The sequence below is a fragment of the Ictidomys tridecemlineatus genome, chromosome 11 (assembly GCF_052094955.1).
Source record: "Ictidomys tridecemlineatus isolate mIctTri1 chromosome 11, mIctTri1.hap1, whole genome shotgun sequence".
Lineage (NCBI taxonomy): Eukaryota > Metazoa > Chordata > Mammalia > Rodentia > Sciuridae > Ictidomys > Ictidomys tridecemlineatus.
The window spans coordinates 17,824,362-17,849,843 of NC_135487.1; the positions used below are offsets into that span (position 1 = coordinate 17,824,362).

The 25,482-nt window shown below is 43.9% G+C and overlaps 1 protein-coding gene across 1 annotated transcript; it reads left to right on the forward strand.

Moving 5' to 3' along the window:
• The first annotated feature begins 9,377 nt into the window (after positions 1-9,377).
• On the forward strand, positions 9,378-25,223 carry Lin28a (lin-28 RNA binding posttranscriptional regulator A). The gene is made up of 4 exons (XM_005317641.3): positions 9,378-9,553; positions 10,024-10,220; positions 21,537-21,721; positions 22,360-25,223. The coding sequence occupies exons 1-4, from the start codon at positions 9,523-9,525 to the stop codon at positions 22,577-22,579; spliced, it is 633 nt and encodes a 210-aa protein (XP_005317698.2). The 5' UTR covers positions 9,378-9,522; the 3' UTR covers positions 22,580-25,223.
• The last annotated feature ends 259 nt before the right edge of the window (positions 25,224-25,482 follow it).

Consider the following 25,482-nt stretch of genomic DNA (forward strand, 5'->3'; position numbering starts at 1 on the left):
TCCAGCCTTTTTTTTTTTTTTTTTAATTTTGAGATAGGGTCTCATAAATTGCCTAGGCTGGCCTCAAACTTGTGTGATCTTCCTACTTCAGTCTCCTGAGTAGCTGGGATTATACAGTCAGTGCCCTGCTAGCTATCATCATGTGATAGTAACTTGAACTTGTGATCCACCTTCTTCAGTTTAGGATTTTAAAATCTAGAAAAAACACCTCTAATAACCAATGCCCTCTAAGCAAGTAGAGTGTCTTTCTTTATTTCAGGAAGGTCTGCAAAGCAGAATGATTAACAGCATAACTTTGGAACCATCAAAAAGTAAGAGTTGGGGTGGAGGGCTGGAGTTGTGGCTCAGAAATAGAGCGCTCGCCTAACATGCGTGAAGCACTGGGTTTGATCCTCAGCACCACATAAATATAAAATAGAGATATTGTGTTCACCAATAACAAAAAAAAATATTAAAAAAAAAGTAAGGGTTGGGCTGGGGATATAGCTCAGTTGGTAGAGTGCTTGCCTCGCATGCACAGGCCCTGGGTTCAATCTCCAGCACTGCAAAAAAAAAAAAAAAAAAGTAAGGGTAGGACTGGGGGTATAACTCAGTGGTAAAGTGCTTCCCTGGATGTGTGAGGCCCTGGGTTTGATTCTTGGCATGACATATAAATAAAATAAAGGTCCACTGACAACTAAATTGAAAAAAAAAAAAAAAAAGTAAGGGTAAACCAGGCACACTGGCACATGCCTGTAATCTCAATGGCTCAAGAGGCTGAGACAGAAGGATCGAGAGTTCAAAGCCAGCCTCAGCAAAAGCAAGCAGCTAAGCAACTCAGTGAGACCCTGCGTCTAAATAAATACAAAAGAGGGCTGGGGATGTGGCTCAGTGGTCAAGTGGCCCTGAGTTCAATCTCTGGTACCAAAAAAAAAAAAAAAAAAAAGTAAGGGTTAAAAAAAAAATCTCAGATGTGTAAGGTTCAGGCCCTTCAATCCCATGCATACTCTCTTGAGCAGTACTTGAGAATGTGCCCTTTATCTTTGAACCAAGAAACCATGTTATCCAGAAGAGAAGTGAAAAGAAGCCCCAAGTCACCACTGGAATACAAGCCTGGAGAGGAGCCAGGATGGTGTGGTTCAGGAGAGAAGCCCCAGGAAAAATGAAGGCTTAGTGGAAAGGATAATATCATGAAGACGTTGAAAATAATTGAGGATATTTCAGTGACTCACAGTTTAAGGAAGAGAAAAAAAGCAGTTTGTGGGAAATTAAACCGGGAAATTAAAATGCAGTATAAGAAGAGAAATTTCATCGTACTCTACTACTTGGCAACACAGTGACCATTTCTATGACCATGACAAAGTAAACATGGGTGATCAATTTAGTTGGAAATGGCGATTTAACTGTACTTGGGAGGTAAGAGGGTAAGTTATCATTTATCATAACAGGAAATCAATAGATAATATCTAAAATTGATAAATCAAGGAATAGACATGTATGCATATTATTCAGAGATATGGAAATATCCTCTGGAAGAAATGGTTCAAAGAGAGACAGCCTCAAGGGAGAGGAGGGGGTGGGGTATCTAGGGGACTGTTGTTTTTCATTATAATTCTCTCAATACTAATTGATTTTTTTATTCCTATGCATTAATTACCTTAACTTTTTTTTTTTTCAGTAAAGAAGAAGAATTTTTTTTTATTGGAGTGAGCTAGACCTGGGATCCACCCTTTGTGATTTAAGTTGAGGCAAGTCATTTAACTTCATTAAGTCTCAGTTTCATCTCCAGGAAAATGTCAATCATATTAAAATGGTTGAAGGTCAAAAGAGACAATACACAAAGCTTTTAGTGCATGGTCGGTATATAATCATCATGCAATAAATGCTAACTTCAGAATCAGGGGAAAGTGGGTTAAAAACCAAGGCAAAGGTAGCATTTGGGAAATGACAGCACTTGGCTAGACACCCTGCCTTCTGCCTCCATGGTACATGACAACCACTGGATACAAACAAATGGACACCAGGTGAATGACAGCTGGATGGGCTGTGACCCACAGTCCAGACTTAGAGTCATGGTGACGATCAGGATCAGGAGCCATGAGGGAAATTACAGTGGGCTGTCAGGAGGACACCTGGAGAGTTACAGTGGCTGGACAGTGCACTATCGCACACTCATCATTTTCTCTTCCTGTCTATACCTTGTGGGGGTTGTGTCAGAAGGAAAAGATTTAGAGGCTGTCAGGGTGAGGGTCAGAGGTCAGCTGGGGTCAGGAAGTCTATTTCATTGAGGTCACTCTCGTCTCCTTTCAATCTAATGAAGCCATTATTGGTGAAAGCAAGTGCCTGGCGTCTTGCTCTGTGAAGCAGGGCAGGCATGGGGAGCAGATGAAAGAAGGAAGGGGGCTCCCTTGGCTGGTCCTCCTGCCAATTCAAGCGGCCTCAGAGGTGAGAGAGGCACAGTCCTGCTTGATGTAGGAAGCCCTTGTCCCTGAAGTGGGATGAAGATGACAGGGTGGCACGAAAACAAGCTGGTTTTCAGTGTCACTGGGAATGGGCGCTCTCTCACTCTCTCTCTCTCTCTCTCTCTCTCTCTCTCTCTGACTCTCTTTCTCTCTCTCTCTCACACACACACACACACACACACACACACACATTCACACATTCACATTACATCAAAATTTCAGAACTGGAAGAAACCTTTTTCTAACAACTAATCTAATTCTTATTTTACATATAAAGGATAAAACCAGATGTATTTCTTGAGGAACAGGCAGGAAATATAGATGCCACACATTTTACTTAACTACGTGTTCACTGTCTGTCTCCTCTAGAGTGTAAGCTCTACGAGGACAGGGATTTTATATGTTTTATTCAGTGATATATCCCCAAGTGCTTCACACAGTGCCGACTGAGACCTAATATTGGCCCAATAAATATTTGTTAGGGGAGTGAATGAATGAAAAGATAAACAAACAGGAATGCTGCACACATCTCTTCCCCCCTTGATGAATCTCAGAGCCCTTTCACCAAACTACATAGGAGACAGAGAAACTACCCATTTTCCAAATGATTACACTGTAGCCATGCTTTAAAATGGTAGGATATATCAACCATCCTGTGGATGTTTTGTTTTGTTTTGTTTTGTTTTTTGTTTGTTTTCAGTACTGACAGTGAATCCAGGAGTGTTCTAAAAATTATTACAACCAAGCCCTTATTATTTTTTATTTTGAGACAGGGTCTATGTAAGTTGCTGAGGCTGGCTGAAACAAGATCCTCCTGCCTCAGCATCCCAAATAGCTGGGATTATAGGCATGAACACCATGCCTGGTTGGACCTGAAATTTTGAATGCGTATTGTGCGAAGTAGTTTTCTCAAATGCACACCATCATTCATGTTAGCAGATGGCCAGAGTTTTGCATTTAGAACACCACCCTGGACTCTACACAGAGTTCTCAAAATAACTTCTGAAATGGGAGCTGGGTGTGGATGTTGCCCAGAAGAGGACCTGCTTTGGCTCTGATCAGATCTTTGATCTGGGAAGCCAAGGAACTATGGAGCAAGCAATCAATGAAAATAGCAGGCTAGGGCTATGGCTCAGAGAAAAGGAATCACAACCTTGGGTCCTCATATTTACTAATTTTATTTAATATATAGTCCCCTTTTGTAAATTTTTAAAATTTTCTTTTTAAGTTGGAGATGGACACGATACCTTTATTTTATTTATTTTTATGTGGTTCTGAAGATCGAACCCAGTGCCTCACACATGCCAGATAAGTACTCTACCACTGAGCTATAGCCCCAGCCCTGAAGTTGTTTTTTTGTTTGTAGTATTGGGGTGAACTGTACCACTGAGCTAAATCTGCAACCCTTTTTATTTTTGTATTTTGAGACAGGGTCTTACTAAGTTGCCCAGACTAACTCCCACTTGTGATCCTCCTGCTTCAGCTTCTTGTGTCTTTAGGATTACAGGCATGTGCCACCACACCCAACCCTCTGCATCTATTTTTGTTTTTGTTTTCAGTTGTAGATGGACACAACATCTTTACTTTTATATGGTGCTGAGGATCAAACCCAGTGCCTCACACATTCAAGGCAAACACTCTACCACTGAGCTACAACCCCAGCCCTCCACATCTGTTTTTTGCCTGCACATACCTTTCTCCTCATTCGTAAATGAGGACAGCACCAGTAATGATAACAACATACTAGAGTTGTAGAAATAATGTGGTCTTTGGAGCCAAGAAAGTATAGGTTCAAATCTGCCTCTGCCGTGGATTAGCTGAGCAACATTTGGCAAGATATATTGATTCATTAAGCTTTAGTTTCCTCTTCTATGCAGTGAAAACTTAGCACCTACTCTTGGCTATTGGAATACTTGAATGAGACAAGAAAAGTGCCTTTACAGATGTGGGGAGAGGTGCACACCTGTAATCCCATCTGCTCAGGAGGCTGGGGCAGGAGAATTGCAAGTTGGAGGCCAGTCTGGGCAAGAAAGTGAAACCCTGTCTCAATAAAATAAAATAAAATGAGAGCTGTGGATGTAGTTCAGAGTTAGAATTCTCCTGAGGTCAATCCAAGTACTCAAAGAAAGAAAAAAGAAAAATATGCCTTGCACATGTGAGGCACTGGGTTCAATCCTTAGGACCACATAAAAATAAATAAATAAATAAAAAAGTATTGTGTCCATTTACAACTAAAACAAAAAAATAATTTAAAACAAACAAAAATGTGCCTTTATTATTGATAAAGAATAAGTGTTATTATTATTGTTTACCAGAATGTAAATTCCTTGAAGACAGGGATTTTGTTTGTGCTGTTTATTGATGTATTCCCAACACTTTTTAAAAATACTTATTTATTTACGTATCTTTAGTTTTAGGTGGATACATTAGTTTGTTTTTATGTGGTGCCGAGGATCGAACCCACTGCCTCATGCATGCTAGTCGTGCACTCTACCACTGAGCCCCACTCCAGCCCCTATTCCCAACACTTAAAATGATGCCTGCCACACAGGAAATGTTCAGTAAGTATTTAATTGGTGAGTGAATTGTTATCATTACCAAGACCTCTTCCAACTTTTATTTTTATAGAGTTATGAACCTACACAAAAGGAACTTAGCAATGTACCTTAAGCAGGAGATGTTCTTTGTGTTGATACTAGACAGCTTTGCCTTGTGTAAAGAATCCCCTTGCAAAGTGTGGTGGTACATGCCTATAATTCCAGTGGCTTTGGAGGCTGAGGCAAGAAGATCACAAGTTCAAAGCCAATCTCAGCAATTTAGTGAGGCCCTAAGTAACTTAGTAAGACCCTGTCTCAAAATTAAAAATAAAAAGGACTGGGGATATGGCTCAGTAGTTGAACACCCCTGGGTTCAATTCCCAGAACCCTAAATAAATAAATAACAAAGAATTCTTTCCCCCCTCTTTTACCTAGATATTATTACCCTTAGAAACAAGAACACAAGAAACTTGCAATATATTAGGATTTATCTTCTTTTTTAAATTTTAATATTTATTTTTTCGTTTTCGGCGGTCACAACATCTTTATTTGTGTGTGGTGTTGAGGATCAAACCCAGGCCACACGCATGCCAGGCGAGCGTGCTACTGCTTGAGCCACATCCCCAGCCCCCAGGATTTATCTTCTTAACTAGACCACTACTTCTTGAAGATGGGATTGTTTCTTCTTTATTTATAATAATAATTATTATTATTTGGTACTGGGTATTAAACCCAGGGGTGCTTTACACTGTCCTACATCCCAGTCCTGTTTATTTTTTCTTTTGGGACGGAGTTTCACTAAGTTATTTAGGGTCTCAGTATGTTGCTAAGTCTGGTCTTGAACTTGAGATCCTCCTGTCTCAGCCTCCCAAGTTTCTGAGACTATAGCTATATGCCATTAAATCAAGCTTTTATTTATTTTTAAATGTCATCATACTACTTAATACATATTACCTGATTCCTTCATCAAACTTGTGGATTAGTACAATAGCTGGATCATAGTAAGTACCTAATAAGTTTTTCACTTACTGAGATGGAGACCCAAGAGAGGAAGAAGATTTAGTCAGGGGTCCTGCCTTCCAATGGACAAACTCCATTGAGAATGAAGAATCAATTATGTTGGGAGCGTTTGTGTGTCTTGTTAAAAGCATCCTCTGTCCCCACATGTGTAACTTAATGAGATGCTGATACTCTCTTAATTTCTTCTGGAAATGAAATTGAAAGAGGCAACCTAGGAAAATAAGAAATATGACTATTTTATTATTTATTAATTTTTTTTAAAGAGAGAATTTTTTAATATTTATTTTTTAGTTTTTGGCGGATACAACATCTTTGTTTGTATGTGGTGCTGAGGACCGAACCCGGGCTGCACGCATGCCAGGCGAGCCCGCTACCGCTTAAGCCACATCCCCAGCCCAGAAATATGACTATTTTAATAACGTTCACTTTTCCATTAAGACTCTTTTCGGGTGTCATCTGTGAACCAGGCAATATTCTAGGGAAAAATATGGGGCAAGATGAGAAACACTGAATGGTCCCAGTACTGGAGCAAATGATCCGGCAGACTCTAGATCATAAAAACAAGCATGAGCACTAGCTACACCAACAGTAATGATTTATATTTATTAAGAACTGAACAGGCTTGGTGGCACATGTCTGTAATCCCAGATATGCAGGAGGATTACAAGTTCACGGTCAGTCTGGAAAACTTAGTGAGACTCTGTTTCAAAATAAAAATAGAAAAGTTTGTAGCTCAGTGGTAGAGTATCCCTGGGTTCAAACTCCAGTACTGGGGGTGGGGGAGGGAAGAAAAAACTATATGGCAGACAGTAGTTTGAAAGATTTCCCTGTACAATCTAACTTCAGTCTCACAATCTCTGAGAGCTAAGTATTCTCATTATCTCCACTGGACTGAGAAGGAAACTGAGGTACAGAGAGGTTAGAGGTTAAGGAAGTTGCCTTAGATCACAGAGCTGTAATAAACATGAGTAATCTACCCCAATACCTGTGATCTTATGAAAAGTGCTAATAAGGAAATCATTTGAAAATTAGTAGTAGAGAAATTAGTTTCCTTTTCAGTCTGGTCTTCTTTGACCAAACAAACAACAACAACAAAAAAAAAAAACCAAAAAACAAAAAACCCTCTACTCTTTCCTTACCCTTTTTGGACACATGAGTTCTACACATTTTTCTGAAGGGAAGCTTGAGATACCCACACCATTTTCACAGAATCACGCATTACTGAAAATGCCCTTTATTTGGTGTAAATAACGTCTCTTCATCTGTCTCAGGTATGAATTATGTCGGTGTTAATGGGGACGTTAAGGAAACTAGGAACACAAGAAGGCATTCTCAAAGCAGGGGGCTGGGAGCCAAGAGCGTGGCTTCGTTCAGCACCAAGGACAGAGCCAAGGCTGCCTCAGGACCCTGGACAGAGAAGCTAGGCGCGCCTGCCCGGGGACCCAAAAACCCTTCAGGACCGACTGCGGGAAACCCAAGCGCTCAGCTCTTCTTTTCTTTTCTTCAGACGACCTCGGTCACCTGCTTCTGAATCTTAGAAACAGAGGTACAGGAAACAAATATATTTTAAGGGCTCTACTAACGGGGAAGATAAAACTCTTGGTGGGGAAGCTTGTGTTAGTAAAAATGGTTTTGACTAATGTACTCGGAGAATTCTTCAAAGATCTAAATTACAGTCCTCAGTTGGCAGCAGGACACTGCTAATGATATGTGTTAATGATACTTATTTTTTAGGCTGAATAGAAAAGCGTCCCCGTTGTCCTTTTTATTCCCAAAGTTCTATCCCTCATTCCTTACGCTCAAGTTTTTGTCTCGTCAAGACAACTCCACAGTAAAGGGAAATCTGTCCACAATCCCTGGCTCCCACCCCATCTTCCCCTTCCCTACCCCCACTTTCCCCCTGTCTCTGTCACATACACACGTGGTCACGCGCGCACTCACACACACACAGAGCTGCAGCGTGAGAACCGCGAGTTGTTCCGCACACTTGTGGAGAAGACTGAACTCAGAGCAAGCGGATGCCCCCGAAAGCAGGCTCTGTCCCTTTAAATGGGTAGAGGCAGTGGGGGAGGGGAACTGGCCGGAGCTGGCATTGTCCAGTTTGAACTGAGCACCGGAAGTGAAGGGGCAGGGCCAGGGCCGTGCACTGAGCCCCGGGCCATTGTCCATCTCCGACTAGGGCAGTAGCCAACCCCCTGGCCCACCCTCTTTATCTCCTAAAACCGAGGCTTCCTCTTCAAATGAGGAGACCCCCTATTCCAGTTCTTCCGCCAGCCCCATTATGGGGACGGTAACGCACTTTAGGATGGTGATTCTGAGACAAGGAGGGTCTGGAAATCTCAGAGTGTCGGGAGTACTGGAGGTAGTGCCTCCACCCAGCAACCCACTCAGCCCCTCTCCCTGCAGTGGATGGAAAGGCGTGGGGGTGGGGTGGGGACGGGGTGGGAGGGCACTGGTGAGAGAGGGACACACTTCCAGGCCCTTTGGGTTCCTCCCGCTCTCGCTGGGAGCTCTACCTGAAAACAACTTGAGACACTTGATTTGGAAAGGAGGAAAGAAGGAAGGGTTCTTTACACCGCATCAATTAGGAGCGCTTTCCCTCTTATAGTTGGGGAGATCCAGAAAAACTCTTGAGTCCGAAACTCCAGGAGGCAGAGACGTTTAGTTGTAGTGAGCCGCAGGCTGACTTTGATAGGCAGCGCCTTGGTCAGGAAAGGAGATCCGCGCTGCGGGATCTACAGCCTCTGCCCTGCTCCCCCATCCCCGACTTCCTAGTGTCCAGAACTCCAGGTCTATCTAAGCACACGGGGGTGGGGGGTGAGAGCGGGTCAGCGCCAAGCAGCCGGGTCAGTTCAGAGGCCTAAGGGGGAAGGGGGGAGGGGCGCTCAAGGACTGGGGGAGGGGGAGGGCTCATCCATTTCTCCCTTGACAGGTGGTTTGTGTTTCTGATTGGTCAGCGCCACCAGGCTCACACCTCCCTCCCCCAACTCTCTGGAATGTATAATTATCTGCGCGGGGGGTGGGGGTGGTGTGTGAGTGTGTGTGTGGGAGCAGTCACGTGGTTTTAAAACTAGCCCCCCATGTCCCCTACCTGTATCTGCTTTGGGGACCCCACTGAGTCCTTAAAGTGCAGGATCCCAAATTCTGGGGTACGCAAGATTTCCAGGGCAGACGACCCCCATCTCCAGATGTGTGTATATGGAGGGGGTATCAAACCTCAAGGTTCTGAGAAGGGACACCCCAGAGGTGTCAGAGACCAGAGCGTTGGGGGAGGGCCAGAATCGGAGCCAGAGGGAAAGGGAGGGGAGAGAAGAAGGAGGGGAGGGGAGGGGGCTGCCCGCGGGGGGTTGGGTCATTGTCTTTTAGAATTTGGGAGCCTTTGAAAAGCCGTGGGCCCTCCCACCGCTATTGTGCGGGGGAAGATGTAGCAGCCTCTTCTCCGAACCACCCCTTTGCCTGCGGACTTCTCTGGGGCCAGCAGCCGCCCGACTAGGGGCCCGGGGCCACGGGCTCAGCAGACGACCATGGGCTCGGTGTCCAACCAGCAGTTTGCAGGTTCGAGCTCGGGACTTAGCGGGGACACCTTAGGGTGCAGGGCGCCCAGGAGCCACGTAGAAGGGAGGTGGGGAAGTATCCTTCGGGCTGCTCGTAGTACCCCAAGTCGGTGCGGTTTCCTGCTTCACGGGGCCATCTCTGGAGTAAAGAACCCCGGAGTCCCAGTGGCGTGCGCGCCGAAACTGCGGGGGCGGAGGGAGAGAAGAGGAGGGGCCTGTCGGACAGTGTGTCCCCCCGCAACGTGCTGTGGGAACAGGAGCAAAACTTTCGGGGCACCTCTGGCCTCGGTGTAAGCTTGGGAACGCGGGTGGTGGCCGGGACAGGTTTTTTCTCGGCAGCTGCCTGATACATGCCCCCTCCTGGGTGTACACCGCAGGTTGGACACTGGGGTCTCCCGGCTAGGTCCGTGGTTTTAAAACTAGAGCCCTTCGTGGCCCTCCAACTGAGCGTCTGGCCCTCCCTATCTCCAGGTGGCTGTACCAAAGCGGCGGAGAAGGCGCCCGAGGAGGCGCCGGCGGACGCGGCCCGGGCAGCAGACGAGCCGCAGTTGCTGCACGGTGCCGGCATCTGTAAGTGGTTCAACGTGCGCATGGGGTTCGGCTTCCTGTCCATGACCGCCCGCGCCGGGGTCGCGCTCGACCCCCCAGTGGACGTCTTTGTGCACCAGGTGAGATTGATTCTGGTAACTTTGCTGTGGAAAAGGGGAACTAGGAGCGCATATCCATGGGTGGGCGGACAAGCTCGGCTGTTGTATTGAAGATCAAGGACTCATTGTGTGACCCCATCTTTGCCCATGCACCCCAATTCTAAGGCCCCATTTACTACAACCTGGCGAGAGGGGGATGCAAGAACTGATTATCAGTACCCCCGCCCCCTTCCGGGAACCCCTCCGGCTTACCACGTGTCTATTACCTCTTTCCCCTGGGAAGAGGGCAGGGGGCAGAGAGGTGACCCCATGTGGCAGAAACTAAGGTTGTATTGTGCTTGCGGGTGGGGGGAGGGCGAGCAGGCCGGCCAGGAAAGCACATGCCGGGCCTGAGCCGGGCGCCCAGCGCCTTTAACGTCTGAATGTAGCTCGGAGGGCGGGAGAGAATGAAGGGAACTGGTTACCAGACCCAAAGGCGTAAAGCTGAGAAGTCAGCCGCGTCTTCTGTTTAAAGCCGACCTCATGCAGGAGGTCATCGGAAAACTCAGGCTCTGAGGCCTGGGTAGGTTTCACAAATTCCTGAAGGATCCATCTGGGGTCTTGAAAGCTCCTTTAGAAGATTCGTTACAGTTCAGGACTAAGGGCTTTGCTGTCCAACTCCTGCCAGGAGGGAAAACCTTAAGGAGCCCAGGCTTTTACATTCCTGGGACGGGCTAGGAGGGAGTTGGGTCGGTGCAACCCCAAGTTCTCAGTTAAAGCAGGACAGCACAGTATGGGGTGAAATTCAGTGTCGCAGGTCAGCGGGTGGAGGGAGGCTGGCCTCTGGACCTATTCTCCTCAGTTTGGCATTTATGGCCCCAGACAGCCATTGATTGCTGTCCTAACATTCCTAGCCTCAAACAAGAGCCAAAGACTTTGGTCTCCCTCCTCCCAGACTTCTCTTCCCATAATATCCTAGAGGTATTGCAGGGATCCTGGGCCACCAGTTTAGGAGTAAAAGAAGTTGTTGCGTGTGCCCATTCCATCTTTGGTTGGGACTATTTGGAAACAAAAAATTGCTAATCCCTGGTCCTGTGGGTTGACACCCAGGCCGGGCAGGGAGGGGTTACTTCAGGGAGGTTGGCTTTAGGAGCCATGGGGGAGGGGAAAGGAGGATGTGGGGATTAAGGGTTGGAGCCTGAGGGATGGCATTCTGGAGGGGGAGGGGTGGCGAAGGGAGATGCTGGGTGGACGGTTGGAGGCAGTAGAGAAGTCTCCAGTCATGAGTGAGGAGGTAGAGGAAACTATGAAGATAGAGGATTCAGGGAAATAGGGACCCACTGGCTACTGTTAGCTGTTAGTGCCATAGGGTCACTGGGCTTCTAGAACATTTGCCAAAAGGACCTGCGGGAGGAAGCTTAACTACCCTTTTGCAGCCCCTTTCTTCACAGCCCCCCAACATTAGACAGCTAGTATCGGGCTGGTGGCTTTGCCCCCCCCTCATTTACATATGTGAATGATAACCCACAGGAAGTAATTGTGGGAGAAAGAAGGGAATTGGCCTCTTTAGATCTATTAAATCACTTTATTACAGGAACCAGCTTTGAATGGCCCTCCTCAGCAGGGTGGCAAGCCTCCCCCACTCTCCCATTTATCTGATCACAAAGAGATTAAAATCTTTCCTGGTATGGGGACAGACTGGACAGCTTCCCCAATTTTGGGAGGCTGGAATAAAAGAGTCAGATCCAACATTTTCTTGTCTCCCCTCAAGGCTGCTTAGTAGGGAGGGACTGAAGGGAATGTATTCCCAGATCTGGATTTCCTTACTCATCAATTGGGAATCTGTGCCTCAGCAGACTTATCCTTAGGATCCAGAACAATTGGAAAATTATTGGATATCATGGAAGACAGCAGGGGCCAGCTTGGAGACACTCTGGACTTCAAGGTGTTGGAAGATCCAGGGAACCAAGAGCTGAATGAGTTATCAGGAGGGACCTGAGCTGGAATAAGGAATCAAGAATCTGTCCCCTAATCTCCACTCTCCCAATGGTGGTCAAAAAGGACAATAACTGGTCTTTATTTTGCCTCTGGGGTTTGGGCTGGTCCACAGACTGCATCTTAGTAAGTTAGGCTAGTAATTTGAAATTCCTCTCTGGAAATATAATGGCAGAGGAAATTTTTAGTTGCTGGATAACCCCTAAAAATTGTTTGCTGGGGGAGGAAAGTTACTGAAATGGAGAGGGTCAGAAATCTTTAGCTGTTGTTTTGGGGCATCCTGCGGTTAGGGTGAAATGGTAAGGACAATGGTCCTAAGGTAGCATTTGCCAGCAAGAGGGGATTATAAGCCCTTCTGAGGTTGGGTTTATAAGGTTCCCAACACCCTTTTAACTATTATTCTTATACTCCCTTCCACGTACTTTATAATGTACCCTTGGAGTAAATGTAAGAAAAAGCTTATCTGTGGCTCCCCTACTCAAAAAAGAGATTTCTGTGACACTCCTTTTATCAGCTACAGGTCATTGGATCTAGAAAATCTCTGGAATCTGTGGCATTAGGGGAATGTAAGAATCATAATAATGGTAAACTGCAAGCCCTTAAATCAACTTTCAATCAAGGTTTCTTGACCTCAACACTATTAATGTATTTTGAGCAGGGTAATTTCTCATTGTGGGTTTTATTTGTTCATTATAGGAAGTATAGCAAGATCTGGCTTCTGTTCCTTAGAAGCCAGTTGTACCTTTCAGTTGTGACAACCAGAATGTCTCCAGATATTGCCAAATATCCCCTGGGAGGCAGAATCACCTCCAGTTGAGAAACCATTCTACAGGGAAAGCAGAGCAACAGAGCAAGAAAGAGCTAAACTGTTTCCTATTTCCTGGAGATTTCACCAAGAATGCTAAAAAAATCCCTGTGGCCATTTTAAGAGTTCTGACTTAACTCATGTTTCCTGTGGTTCAAAACCCTAGCTATCAAGACTTGTATAAATTCTTTAAATGAGGAAAAAAATGTCTTGCTTTCCCATAGTGTCTAAGTACCCTGGTAGCTAAAATACTGTAGATGATTAAGGAAACCTCATGGCCTGCTTTTTTGGAAGAAAATTGAGGGTTGGTGAGAGCAATCTCTGTCAGAGTCTGGGTTAGAACTATTGGGTTCAAAGGGCACATGGGCTCTTTCAAAGCCACTTGGTTTTTTAACTTTGCACCTTTGATTCCTCGCTTCATTTCTAGTTATTGATGCATTTCTCTTATACTCTTAACCAATGTGTAAGCTCTTTGAAAAGAGGAACTTGGCTGTCTGGGTCCAAGTGTATGAGTGAATATGAAAAAGTAAAGGAGTCTTGAGCACAAGTTCCATGGCGTCATCAATTGATTCATTCCCATTTTTTTTTTCCCCACCCAGTACTGGGAATGGAACTCAGGCCTTGTGTTTGCTAGGCAAGTGTCTACCACCCAGCTACATTCCATCTTAATGGGAAAAGACAGGTTAAAAATAAATCACCTTGGTTTTTCAGAACACTGGTAAGAAGTCCATGTGTTAATTTGGGCATCCCAGAATCTTCTGGGATCCTTCTCTTTCTGAGTAGACATACTTTCTAGACAATATCCCATGTAAAGTCTATACCACCAACCTGAGCAGAGCATCTATTTGATGGAAGCTTCTACTTGTTGGTTTGTGACACTGTTGCCTGTTCCATAAGGGGTTTTTAGTGACTTTTACCGGCGCATTGTTGTTCCTCAACCATTTCTAATCATCACCTACCTACCCTACTGGAATCTGTTTTTTTTTTTTTGTTAAGAGACAGGGTCTCGGGCTGGGGATGTGGCTCAAGTGGTAGCACGCTTGCCTGGCATGCGTGCGGCCCGGGTTCGAGCCTTAGCACCACATACAAACAAAGATGTTGTGTCCGCCAAAAAACTAAAAAATAAATATGAAAAATTCTCTCTCTTTAAAAAAAAAAAAAAAGAGAGAGACAGGGTCTCACTGAGTTGCTTAACACCTCGCCCTTGCTGAAGCCGGCTTTGAACTCGGGATCCTCCTGTCTCAGCCTCTCAAGCCTCTGGGATTTTATTATGTTTTATGGAGGAACTGCTCTGGGTACAACCACGCCTCTCTTCTTGCTGAAGATATGGACAATAATTCCTCTGTAGCACTGGTCTGAGGGGTGGAAGGAGTTGGGGGAGAAGGAGGAAATTTCCAAGAATAGTATGTAATTTTTAGCATCTTAGGTTGGAGTTTCTGAATTCAGACAGGAAACCAAAGTCCAAGAAGGGAGATGGCTCTTCTATACAGCAGTGTACAAGAACTGGGTTTTTGGCATAAAACTCCAGGAACTTTTTTATTTCCACACTGAATTCCTTAAGCAAAGGTGGAGGTGGGGTGAGCTCAAAATAAGCACCCTATCCTTGCAACTCCTTCATCTTAAGGATGGAGGAAGGCAAGATGAGCACAATAAGGAGCTGAGGCGGTAGCTCTACACATATACACATGTTCACAGTTCAGAACCCTTCAGTCTCCTCAGCCTAGGCTCCCTCTGGTTACCTTCTGCACATGCTGGTGCACAGCACCATCTGGTGGAGAAGTATCGACAGAAGCCAGTGAGCCTGGCCGCCCTAAGGCAGGGTGTTGGTAGCAGCTTTTGGTTCTGATCATCTTTTTTTCCATCCTTCTCCAAATAAACTGGTTTCTTGGTGAACTGATTGGGTTTCTAATCTCTACAAAACTCTACTTCCAGAAATGAAGCTCAAGGAGAGCTCTGATAGGACAGGGCTTAGTTATTAAAATTACTTTTATGTGCTTTGCTTCTTTTTTTGTGTGTGATTCTGGGTATTGAATCCAGGGGTGTACTCTACCCCTAAGCTACATCCCCAGCCCTTTTTTCAGACAGGGTCTCTCTAAAAATTCCTGAGGCTGATCTTGAACTTGCAATCCTTCTGCCTTGGCTTTACAAGTTGCTGGGATTTACAGGCATTATTCTATTAGGGTTTAAAATGAGATCTGTGATTTGCATTATATCAGGTCATGCTGGCTAACAGGCTGTTTGCAATCAGCCCAGCTCTTGCCTTTCACTATGACTTTTCTCAGGGTGCTTATTAACCCCTCTGTCTCCATGTGAACTGTAACATGGGGGTCATAGCTTGCCACATGAATTTGATATGGGGGTTAATGGTAAGCATTAATTAATAACAGTTATTTTGGATATTAGAGAACTGAATTTGTTCAAATATTCGTGTACTGCTGGAAACTTAGATTTGAGGGTAGGGACATATACTGGATAACTTTGAACTGGAGTGACTCTGGGGTTTGCAGGAGAGCCAAGAACCCCTGTTTTGGGCTCCATGAGCTAGAGCAAGTACCCTGAAATTCTGACTTGCAATTTATGTGGGAAGAAACAATATGACTAAGATCAGCAGCAATCCAGTTGGAAGGAACCTGATTTGTGTCTTTTTTTTTTTTAGGGATTGAACTCAGGGCCTTATACATGCAAGGCAAGCACTCTACTAAGCTATACCCCCAGCCCAGAGCCTTAAACTTTTAAAATTCATATTTAATGAGTGACCCCCAAGCTCCATATCTCTACATTTTGGCAGAAGGTGTTGCTGGAAAGGGGTGATGAATGTTTGTGGGGGAAGAGAGGAGAGGCAGTCAATGAGGTATTAAGAAGGGAGCAGAAGGTGTAAGTACCACTACTGGAGGGAAATCATACCTTGCTACCAAATAGAGATGTTTGCTGCAAGTGCCTCTACCTACCAAGGCAGCCCAAGCAGTGGGCCCAGGCAGGCTGCCCACCTTCCTAACTTGAACAAATTGGGAAAGGAAGATGGGATTCCTGTCTTCCTCAACTTCTCGCCTTTAAAATATTTGTCTGAATAAATAATTAAGATTCTAGCAGGAAAGATTTGACTGTTGGTGGTGGTGGGGATATCCTCTTTTTAGTTAGACCTAGGAGATATGGAGTGGGCAGGCCTGAGAAGGGAAGATGGCTACTGGATTTGAATTTGGCAAGACCGACTGGGGAAGAGATGTGTTTCTGTATCTGTTTACCCTACTGTGACCATAACCCCAACCTGGAGAGAAAGGGAAGAACTGATCCTGTCGAATGTGGGGGAAGGGGAGAGCATACAGGGGATCTGCGCCTTGGAACTCCAGGAATCTGACCACCAGAACCAACCAGTGTCAACTCTTTGTTTCCTGGGGCTGGGCTCTATTGGGGGAGCTCAGGCCATGCCCCTCCCCCCAAGGCCTTTTCTCTTTGGAGGGGATGGGGAGAGGGCGGGGCCTTGCTTTGTGTGTGGTTGGGGGTGGAATGGGGGTAGTACAAGAATTTCAGGCTCCTTTCAGATTCAGGCCCTGGGAGGCTGGCTCTGTTGGGCTGCAAGCCACCGAATACCTATCTGATAAGAGAGGAATTCAAACTATGTGTTTTGGAAAGGAACTGGGGAGGGGGGCAGGGAGCCACCCCTGGAGACCACCAGTTTAAATCTTGGCCAGCCGGTTAGGTTGAGGTGCCTGCAGGGGTGTTTTGTACTCTTTGTAAGTCTTCTTAACAGACCTCAAGTCTTCCAGTGATGACTAGACCTAGGAGGACTTAATCTTATAGTGCCTGTCCCCATGTATAGAACCCCCTTGCTTCTAAAAGTGATTCAGTAAACTGGAGCTTGCGGAAAGAGACATTTTTTCTGGTTTCCATAGCTGGTTAGTGATAAAACCAGAGTTCATTTTGAGTCTCTTGACACTTGGTTCTCCCTGTTACCCTGCCCCCAGCCAGCCTGAAGAGGTGGGTAATTGCCACTCACCCAGGATTTATGTGTGTTAGGAGGCTAAGTGTTAACTACTTTTCATGCATAAAACCTCATGGTTCCACCATAAAATTAAGTTTATGCCCCATTTTATAAATTAGTATGGAAAGGAGGGTGAATTATCTCAGACTTTTAATCCTTGTTTTTAACCACGCATTGCTGGATCACAGCTGGAATTACCTGGAGAGAAGGCTAGTCTTGTTCCTCTAATACCTTCCAACTCACTGACTTATCTCTTGTTCTGGCTCAGTGATAGACAAGTCCAATCAAAGATTAAATTTCTATGCAACAGGGAAGAGGAAAGGTCCTTTGGCCACTGAGGTGTTTTTATTTCCTGTTTGAATATTCTTGTCCCATGTCCACATCAAGCTGGGGCTGTGTGTTGGGAGGCATAATATCCCTGGATGTTCCCCTGAGGATAAAAACAAGTGAAGGGGGTGTTTGGGGTGTATTTCAGTGGTAGATCACATGCCTAGCATGTGCACAAGCCCTGCGTTCACTCCCTAGCATCCTTATTCCTCTCCAGGGGAAAAAAGCCACAAGAATCCCGTAGCTTTGGAATATTTCTATGATGGGACAGTTACAAATAATACATAAAGTATTTACTGCATACTTGATATTTCCATATAATTTTCATTAGAGCCTATGAAGTTGAAAGAAAGGCACTGTTTTTTTCATTTTCTGGATCTGAGGCTCAGATGTGAGTGACTGATAAAAGGTCATAGAACCAGTAACTGGAAGGACAGCATTTCATAAAGCAGGATGTGGATGGCTCCTAAGCGTGTGTTCGTAACCAGTACCCTTGGTAGAAGTAAGTTAGCCATATTTGGGGGTAATCCCAGAAATGGAAGCTGAGGCAAGAGGAACACAAGTTCAAGGTCAGTTTTAGCAACTAGTGAGATTCTGCCACAAATTCAAAATAAAAGGGCCATAGATACAGTTATCATGTGTGCCACCACACCTGGTCCTTCTTGACATATTTGATACACTCTGGTTGTTTTACCCTAATAAGATAAAGTTGTAATGAAGACTCTTCTGGAGAGGGCATGGGAGATACTGTCACCTCTACTAATGTGGTATTGATGTACTAAGTGGCATGGTAGTAACTGTGAGGAACTCTGGGTTCTTCTAATGCTTGTTTTGCAGTTCAATTAGCTGTATGGAAACTCCGCTTCTCCTTTATTTTTTACAAGTTTTTTTTTTTTTTTTTTTTTTTGGTGGGGGGGTACTTGGGATTGACTCAACCACTGGACCACATCCCGAGCCCTATTTTGTATTTTATTTAGAGACAGAGTCTCACTGAGTTGCTTAGCAACTTGCTTATTGCTGAGACTGGCTTTGAACTCTGGATCCTCCTGCCTCAGCCTCTCAGCTGCTGGGATTACAGGCATGTGCCACTGCACCTAGCTCTCCTTTATTTTTTTAAGGTTGTGAGGCTATTTATTTACTGCTTTGTAAGTGTCAGGTTTTTTAAGTTAAATAATTAAAATTACCTCCTTATTGCCAGGTGTTTTGGCACATGTTTATAGTCCCAGCTATTCAGGAGGTTGGAGTATGAGGATCAGAAGTTCAAGGCCAGCCTGAGCAACACAGTGAGAAACCATCTCAAAGAAAACCAAACAAATAGCCACCAAAACAACCAACATGACTCCTAGCAATAATATGATTCATCTCAACACTAGTGGAGACAAACTCAGAGACAAAAAACTACCTCTGTTCTTTAGTTCATCCAAAAATGTGCTAGGCATTATCTGATGTACCAACATGAGCAACAGGGCTTACTTTCATGATATACATGCAATACTTGCATTATATATCCATTATCGTGGCTGTACCAAATTTTATTCAACTGTTCCCCATGCCCTCTCAGAAGAGTCTTCATTACAACTTCATCTTATGAGAGTAAAACAGCCAGACCTGTGTCAAATATGTCAAGAAGGACCAGGTGTGGTGGCACACAATGATAACTGTATCTATGGCCCTTTTATTCTTAATTTTGAGACAGGATCTCACTAGTTGCTAAAGCTGACCTTGAACTTGTGTTCCTCTTGCCTTTTTTTTTTTTTTAAAAAAAAAAGAGAGCGAATTTTAATATTTATTTTTTAACACAATATCTTTGTTTGTATGTGGTGCTGAGGATCAGATCCGGGCCGCTCCGCGTGCCAGGCAGGCACGCTACTGCTTGAACCACATCCTCAGCCCCTTCTCTTGCCTTAGGTAGTAAGTTATTTACCTTTGGGGGGGGGGCAGGCACCAGGGATTGAACTCAGGGGCACTCAACCACTGAGCCACAACCCCAGCTCTATTTTTAAAATTTTATTTAGAGGCAGGGTCTCATTGAGTTGCTTAGTGCCTCGCCTTTGCTGAGGCTGGCTTTGAACCTGCAATCCTCTTGTCTCAGCCTCTCCAGTGGCTGGGATTACAGGCATGTGCCACTGTGCTTGGCAATTTACCATTTTTAACACCAATGATATACCGAATATGTCATGCTAAATCTTCCTGAAAATTAAACCTACTAATACTTATCTACTTCTTTATTTTTTTTTTAAATTTTATTTATTTTTAAATTTTTAGTTGTAGTTGGACATAATATCTTTCTTTTATTTATTTATGTGGTGCTGAGGATTGAACCCAGGGCCTCGTACATGGTAGGCGAGCGCTGTACCACTGGGCCACAACATCAGCCCCTCTAGTTCTTTTTTTTTTTTTTTTTAATTTTTTTTAGAGAGAGAGAAATTTTTTTTTTAACTTTTAATGTTTATTTATTTTTTTTAGTTTTCGGCAAACACAAACACAACATCTTTGTTTGTATGTGGTGCTGCGGATCGAACCCGGGCCGCATGCATGCCAGGCAAGCGCACTACCGCTTGAGCCACATCCCCAGCCCCGCTAGTTCTTCTTTATATATAGTTTTCCTTGACATTTAGGTGTTTAATTCCAAGTGGATAATTAATTTGTTTCAGCAAAATTTGACTTGTTTTCCTCACCTACTGATTTCTCCATATAGTCTTGGATCTCGCTGTGACTTTCAACTTTAATCCTCTCATCTGCGTGCTTGGATCATGCTTGGATCATTGGACCTGATTGGATCATTATCCTTCAACTTTGAGTAACACTTATGTATAAAAATACACTCTACTGTCATGTTAGAAAAAAAAAAAAGGTACCAGGGAGACGGAGGGCTTGTTGATGTTTATATACATGTAAAATATAATCTTTGATTCTGTAAATTTATTCTAAGTCCATGGTTATTCTACCTTTCAAATTTTGGGTTAATGTTTAAAAATCTGTGCATGTCACCATGGTAAAAGAAAGAAGGAAAGAAAAAGATTATATAAGAATTGTACAAAAAGTTCCCATATAACCATTACCCAGATTTATCAGTTAGTTACATTTCGCCCCATTTGCTTTATCATTCTCTTTATCTTTGTACAGTTTTAGTTGTTTATACTTTTTTTTTTTTTGGTACCAGAGATTGAGCTCAATAGTTTGAGACAGGGTCCTACTAGTTGCCAGGCCTGGCCTTAAACTTTTGATCCTCCTGCCTCAGCCTTCTGAGTCCCTGGGATTAAAGGTGTGCACCCCTATGTCGAACTGTAATACAGTTATTTTTTTAACCATAAATTGCAGTATTCAGCATCTTTGTCTTTAAATATTTCCATGTGTATTTCTTAAGGATAGGGACATTCTCTTATATCATCTAAGTGCAATGATCATAATCAAATTTGACATGGAGACATTTATCCATATTCCATATGCAAATTTTGTCAGTTATCCTAATTTTTTCCTATTCCAGGAAAATCCAGAATCTTGCATTCCATTTAATTACACAGTTCTTGCTGTTTTTTCCTTCATGATCTTGATATATTTGAAGTGTGTATATCTGGTATAGAATATCCCTCTATTTGGGTTTGTCTGATGTTCCCTCAGAGTTAGATTCAGAGTGAGCAATTTAAAGTCATATGTCTTTGGTTGGTGCATTGAACCAAGAAATAGTGTCCCTTTTCAATGTGTCCCATTATAGTTTCAGTAATGCTAAACTGACTAAAGAATGTAGCTAGGGGTGGTGGTCTAAGTCTCGTTGGCTATTACTTCTTAACATTTTTTAATAAAGCATACATTAAAGCTTTGATATTAAATACTGCTTAATTTTGCATTTTGTTCCCAATATTCTAGTTACTTATTCTTTTGGTGGTAATATAAGAACTGAGGCATTATGTGAATACAAAATGTTTAAGGGCTTTATAGTGCTACCTTTATATTCTTCAATTTTGTGTTTGTTGATTTCTTATAAATTCTTAGACTTTTTTTTTTTCCTTAGGACTTTAAATTGGCTGCAAAGCAATGTTTTGGCATATACTTATCATCATAATCTTTGTTAATGTAATATAGATTTTTGTTGTTCTTACTTATGGTGACTCTTGGTATTTAGTTCTTGTTGCTTAAGGGGGAATGCTGTCACTCTTGCTTTCCTATCTTGCAGGAACAGGTTTGTGCACTTTTGAGTTTTGTTGCAATAATGGAAATGAATGGTAACATCTACCATGTTTTCCTTTACCAGAGTAAGCTGCATATGGAGGGCTTCCGGAGCCTGAAGGAAGGCGAGGCAGTGGAGTTTACCTTTAAGAAGTCTGCCAAGGGCCTGGAATCCATCCGTGTTACTGGCCCTGGTGGTGTGTTCTGTATTGGGAGTGAGAGGCGGCCAAAAGGGAAGAACATGCAAAAACGCAGATCCAAAGGAGACAGGTATGCCTTGGAGGCCAGCTTGTATAGTCTTCTGGGTCATAAGGGGGTATGTTCTCCCAATCTGTCACTTGTATCAGGTTGCCAAAGATAAATGAAGCCTATGGTCCCTGGTAATCTTGCTATTGGGTTTAAAACGTCTTAGCTCTGAGCAGATTATATCTTTTTTATTTTTTGTTTTGAAATAGGGTATTGCTAACTTACCTAGGACCTTGCTAAGTTGCTGAGGCTGGCTTTAAATTTGTGATCCTCCTGCGTTAGCCTCCTGAGTCACTGAGTTTACAGATGTGCACCACCATGCCCAGCCAATATCTGATTTTTCTAAAATTCTTTCTAAGATAAGAGTATGGTAGGCTGCCATCTATTCCCCAAGTCGCAGTCTGCAGTTGGGGTCAGTGACTCGACTCTAAGTACCTTAGTATTTTCAAATTGACATGAATCTGAGGATGACATATAGTTAGATTTGGAAATGACTTAGAGATCATCTAGTTTATTTCTTCATCTGTAAGTGGGGAAACTGGTCTCTGGCAAGGAAGGTGTAGTGACAGTCCTAGACCCAAGCTCAGATGGTTTCCCTCTGGGGAGCACTCTAACCTCTTCTCATACCTTTGTCTCACCTTTCCCACATTGCTTTATACCAGGTGCTACAACTGTGGTGGGCTAGATCATCATGCCAAGGAATGCAAGCTGCCACCCCAGCCCAAGAAGTGCCACTTCTGCCAAAGCATCAATCATATGGTAGCCTCATGTCCACTGAAGGCCCAGCAGGCGCCCAGCTCCCAGGGCAAGCCAGCCTATTTCCGGGAGGAAGAAGAAGAGATCCACAGCCCTGCCCTGCTCCCTGCAGAGGCCCAGAATTGAGCCATAGCGGTGGGGGCTATTCTTTTACTATCAGGAGTTCAAGGAGCAGGCATCAATCGGCAGAGTGGAGAAAGTGGGGATAAGGGTGGGTTGGGGGTAGCTGGCAGTGCCAAGTTTCTCAGGCCGGGGTTCCCCGCATCATCCCATCTTCCCTTTCAGTGGGGGGAAGGGGTGAGGCAAAGGAGCTCCAACCATGCTCTATCAAATGCAAGTAAGGGCTTTGGGGCAAAGCCACCTTAAAACCTGTGTGCTTTATCTGAGTCTTCACCCCAAAACCTCTAGCTTTTGAAAGTGGCCTGGCTAGGGAGGTTGTTTTCCTTTCAAAGAAGGAAATGTAATAATATTTCCCTTGCCAGGGCATGAAACAGTTAACACAGAAGATCAGATGAATGGACCCAACCCACAAACTACCACATTCTGTGGGAGAATCTCAGGAGCAGAGCAGGGTTTTCACATCTTGTTTCCTTCCTCATAATCCAATCTTGGGATATAGTGCTGGTAACTGTCCCAAGTCATGGGTTGTGAGGGTAGGCAAAAGGGGTGGTTGGGGAAATAGCTGCAGACCCACTGCTCCTAGCTCACTCCCACCCTTTCTGGGCCAATGTGATTTTATTTATTTGCTCCCTTGGATAACTGCACCTTGGGTCCCACTTTCTCCAGGATGCCAACTGCACTATCTGTGTGCGAATGACGTATCTTGTGCATTTTAACTTTTTTTTCCCCCTTAATATAAATATTCTGGTTTTGTATTTTTGTATATTTTAATCTAAGGCCCTCATTCCTGCACTGTGTTCTCAGGTACATGAGCAATCTCAGGGATAAGGCGGCAGCAGCTCCAGGTCTGCGCAGCAGGAATAATTTTTGTTGTTGTTTTTATCACCATGGAGAGCAACCATTTGGAGTGCACAGCCTATTGAACTACCTCATTTCTGCCAATTAGAGCTCGCTTTTCTGCTATACTGTCCTCTTGAAACCCCCTCCATCTTAAATGTTTCATAGGAGACTAGGTTTTAATTGAGTTGCCCCATGACTTGATCTCCTTGTACTGGAAGACTGGAAATTAGTCTAAACAAAAAAAAAGTGGTGCAGAGAAGTTTGAGAGGTGGGGGCCAGGTAGCAGGCCCAGAGAGGAAGCCAAAGTTAAGTGATGGTTGTCTAATGCTAGGGCATGGAACTTGCTTTACAGAACCATCCTCACCAGATTAGCCTAGGTCTACCATGTACAACAGGGTGTATATGTGTTTTTGTTTTAAATATTTTTTAAAAAGGAGAGTAAGGATGAGTTCAAAGACCAGTACCCTTATCCCACCCTGTGCTGTACTAGGAAGGCTATATGAACAAAGGGCTAAAATCCTTAACCTTCTAAAACTCTTGGCTTCCAGGGAGACCCATAGCAAGGACTCTTTGTGGCGCCCAGAGCCAGTGTCCTGCCCTGCTGCAATAATTATGAGTAGTGACACAGTAGCTAAAAGAGGAAAGAAAGGGGGTTTCGTTTACATGCTGTGAGATCACCGCAAACCTACCTCACTGTGTTGAAACGGGATAAATGCAATAGAACGCATTGGGTGGTGTGTGTCTGATCCTGGTTTCTTGTCTCCCCCAGATGCGGCCCCCCTCTAGTTATTATATTTGTCTGGGCTTTGTAGGACTTTACTGAGTCTCTGAGTTGGTGATTGCTAGGTGGCCTAGTTTGTGTAAATATAATGTGTTGGTCTTTCTCCATGTTCTTTTGGGGTTTTATTGTTTACAAACTTCTTTTTGTATTGAGAGAAAAATAGCCAAAGCATCTTTGACAGAAGGTTCTGCACCAGGCAAAAGGATCTGAAACATAAGTTTGGGGGGCCCTCTTCTTGAAATGGGGGTCTTAAACCATCTTTTATGTTCCTCTTTCCCTGTTTGCTATTTTGGGCCAGATCTTCTGTCCTAAAAGCCTGACTCTTATCCTACCTTCTTCCTCAAAAGAAAACCTACATACACATTTAATCCTCTGAGTGTCTCTACAACTCTTAAATGACTTATGCAGAATTCCTAAAGAAGCTGGGATTCCCTGCCCCTTGTTCCTAACCTCTAGAGTCAAGACCAGCTCTTGATGCAATTCATGCCAAATACCACACTACTGTTTGCATGGATCAAATCTACTTAATCTGTAATTCTAAAGTAGAGAGAAGCAATTGGGGGCTTTCCATGTACAAAGTGGGGTCAGGAGACCAGGAAAGAAAATATGAATGTATGTTCAAGTCACTCAGGAACTTTTATTCAGGTGCAAGAAACTTATGTCAAAGTGGCCACAAGATTGTTTAATAGGAGACGGACGAATGTAACTCCATGTTTACTGCTAGAAACCAAAGCTTTGTGTGAAATCTTGAATTTTATGGGGAGGGAGGGAGGGAGGGTGGGAAAGTATGTACCTATCTGTTCTTTCCCTGATCTCTTCCCCTCATTCCTGAAATACAGGAGACTAAGCCCCCTTGGGCTTTGGTGACCCCCACCATTGGGGTGTTTTATATTACGATTTGATTTTGCTGTACCCAGATACTTTCTTCCTTTCCTATTTTCTAATCATTTTATAACACACATGCTGACTCTTCCCTTCCTTCTCCTCTCCCTGGGAAAATCAATGAATAAAGACTTATTGGTACTCAAACTGTTTTCTCCTTGTCAGATATTTAGGGACCTTTTCTCCTCCCCATATCCTTACCTTCTTAGATTGGGACTCAGAAGTCACAGAAGAACCATTAAGTTTTTCAGTTTACCACTTTGTTAAGAATGAATCTTGGAAAGTTCAGTCCTCAGCACCTCATTACAGTGGGTTTTTGTTTCTAGTTAGGCCTCTTGTCCTTTCCTTGGAAGCTGCCACATTCAAGAGGGGATTAGAGGCTTGGCATGCATAAGAATGGAGTTGC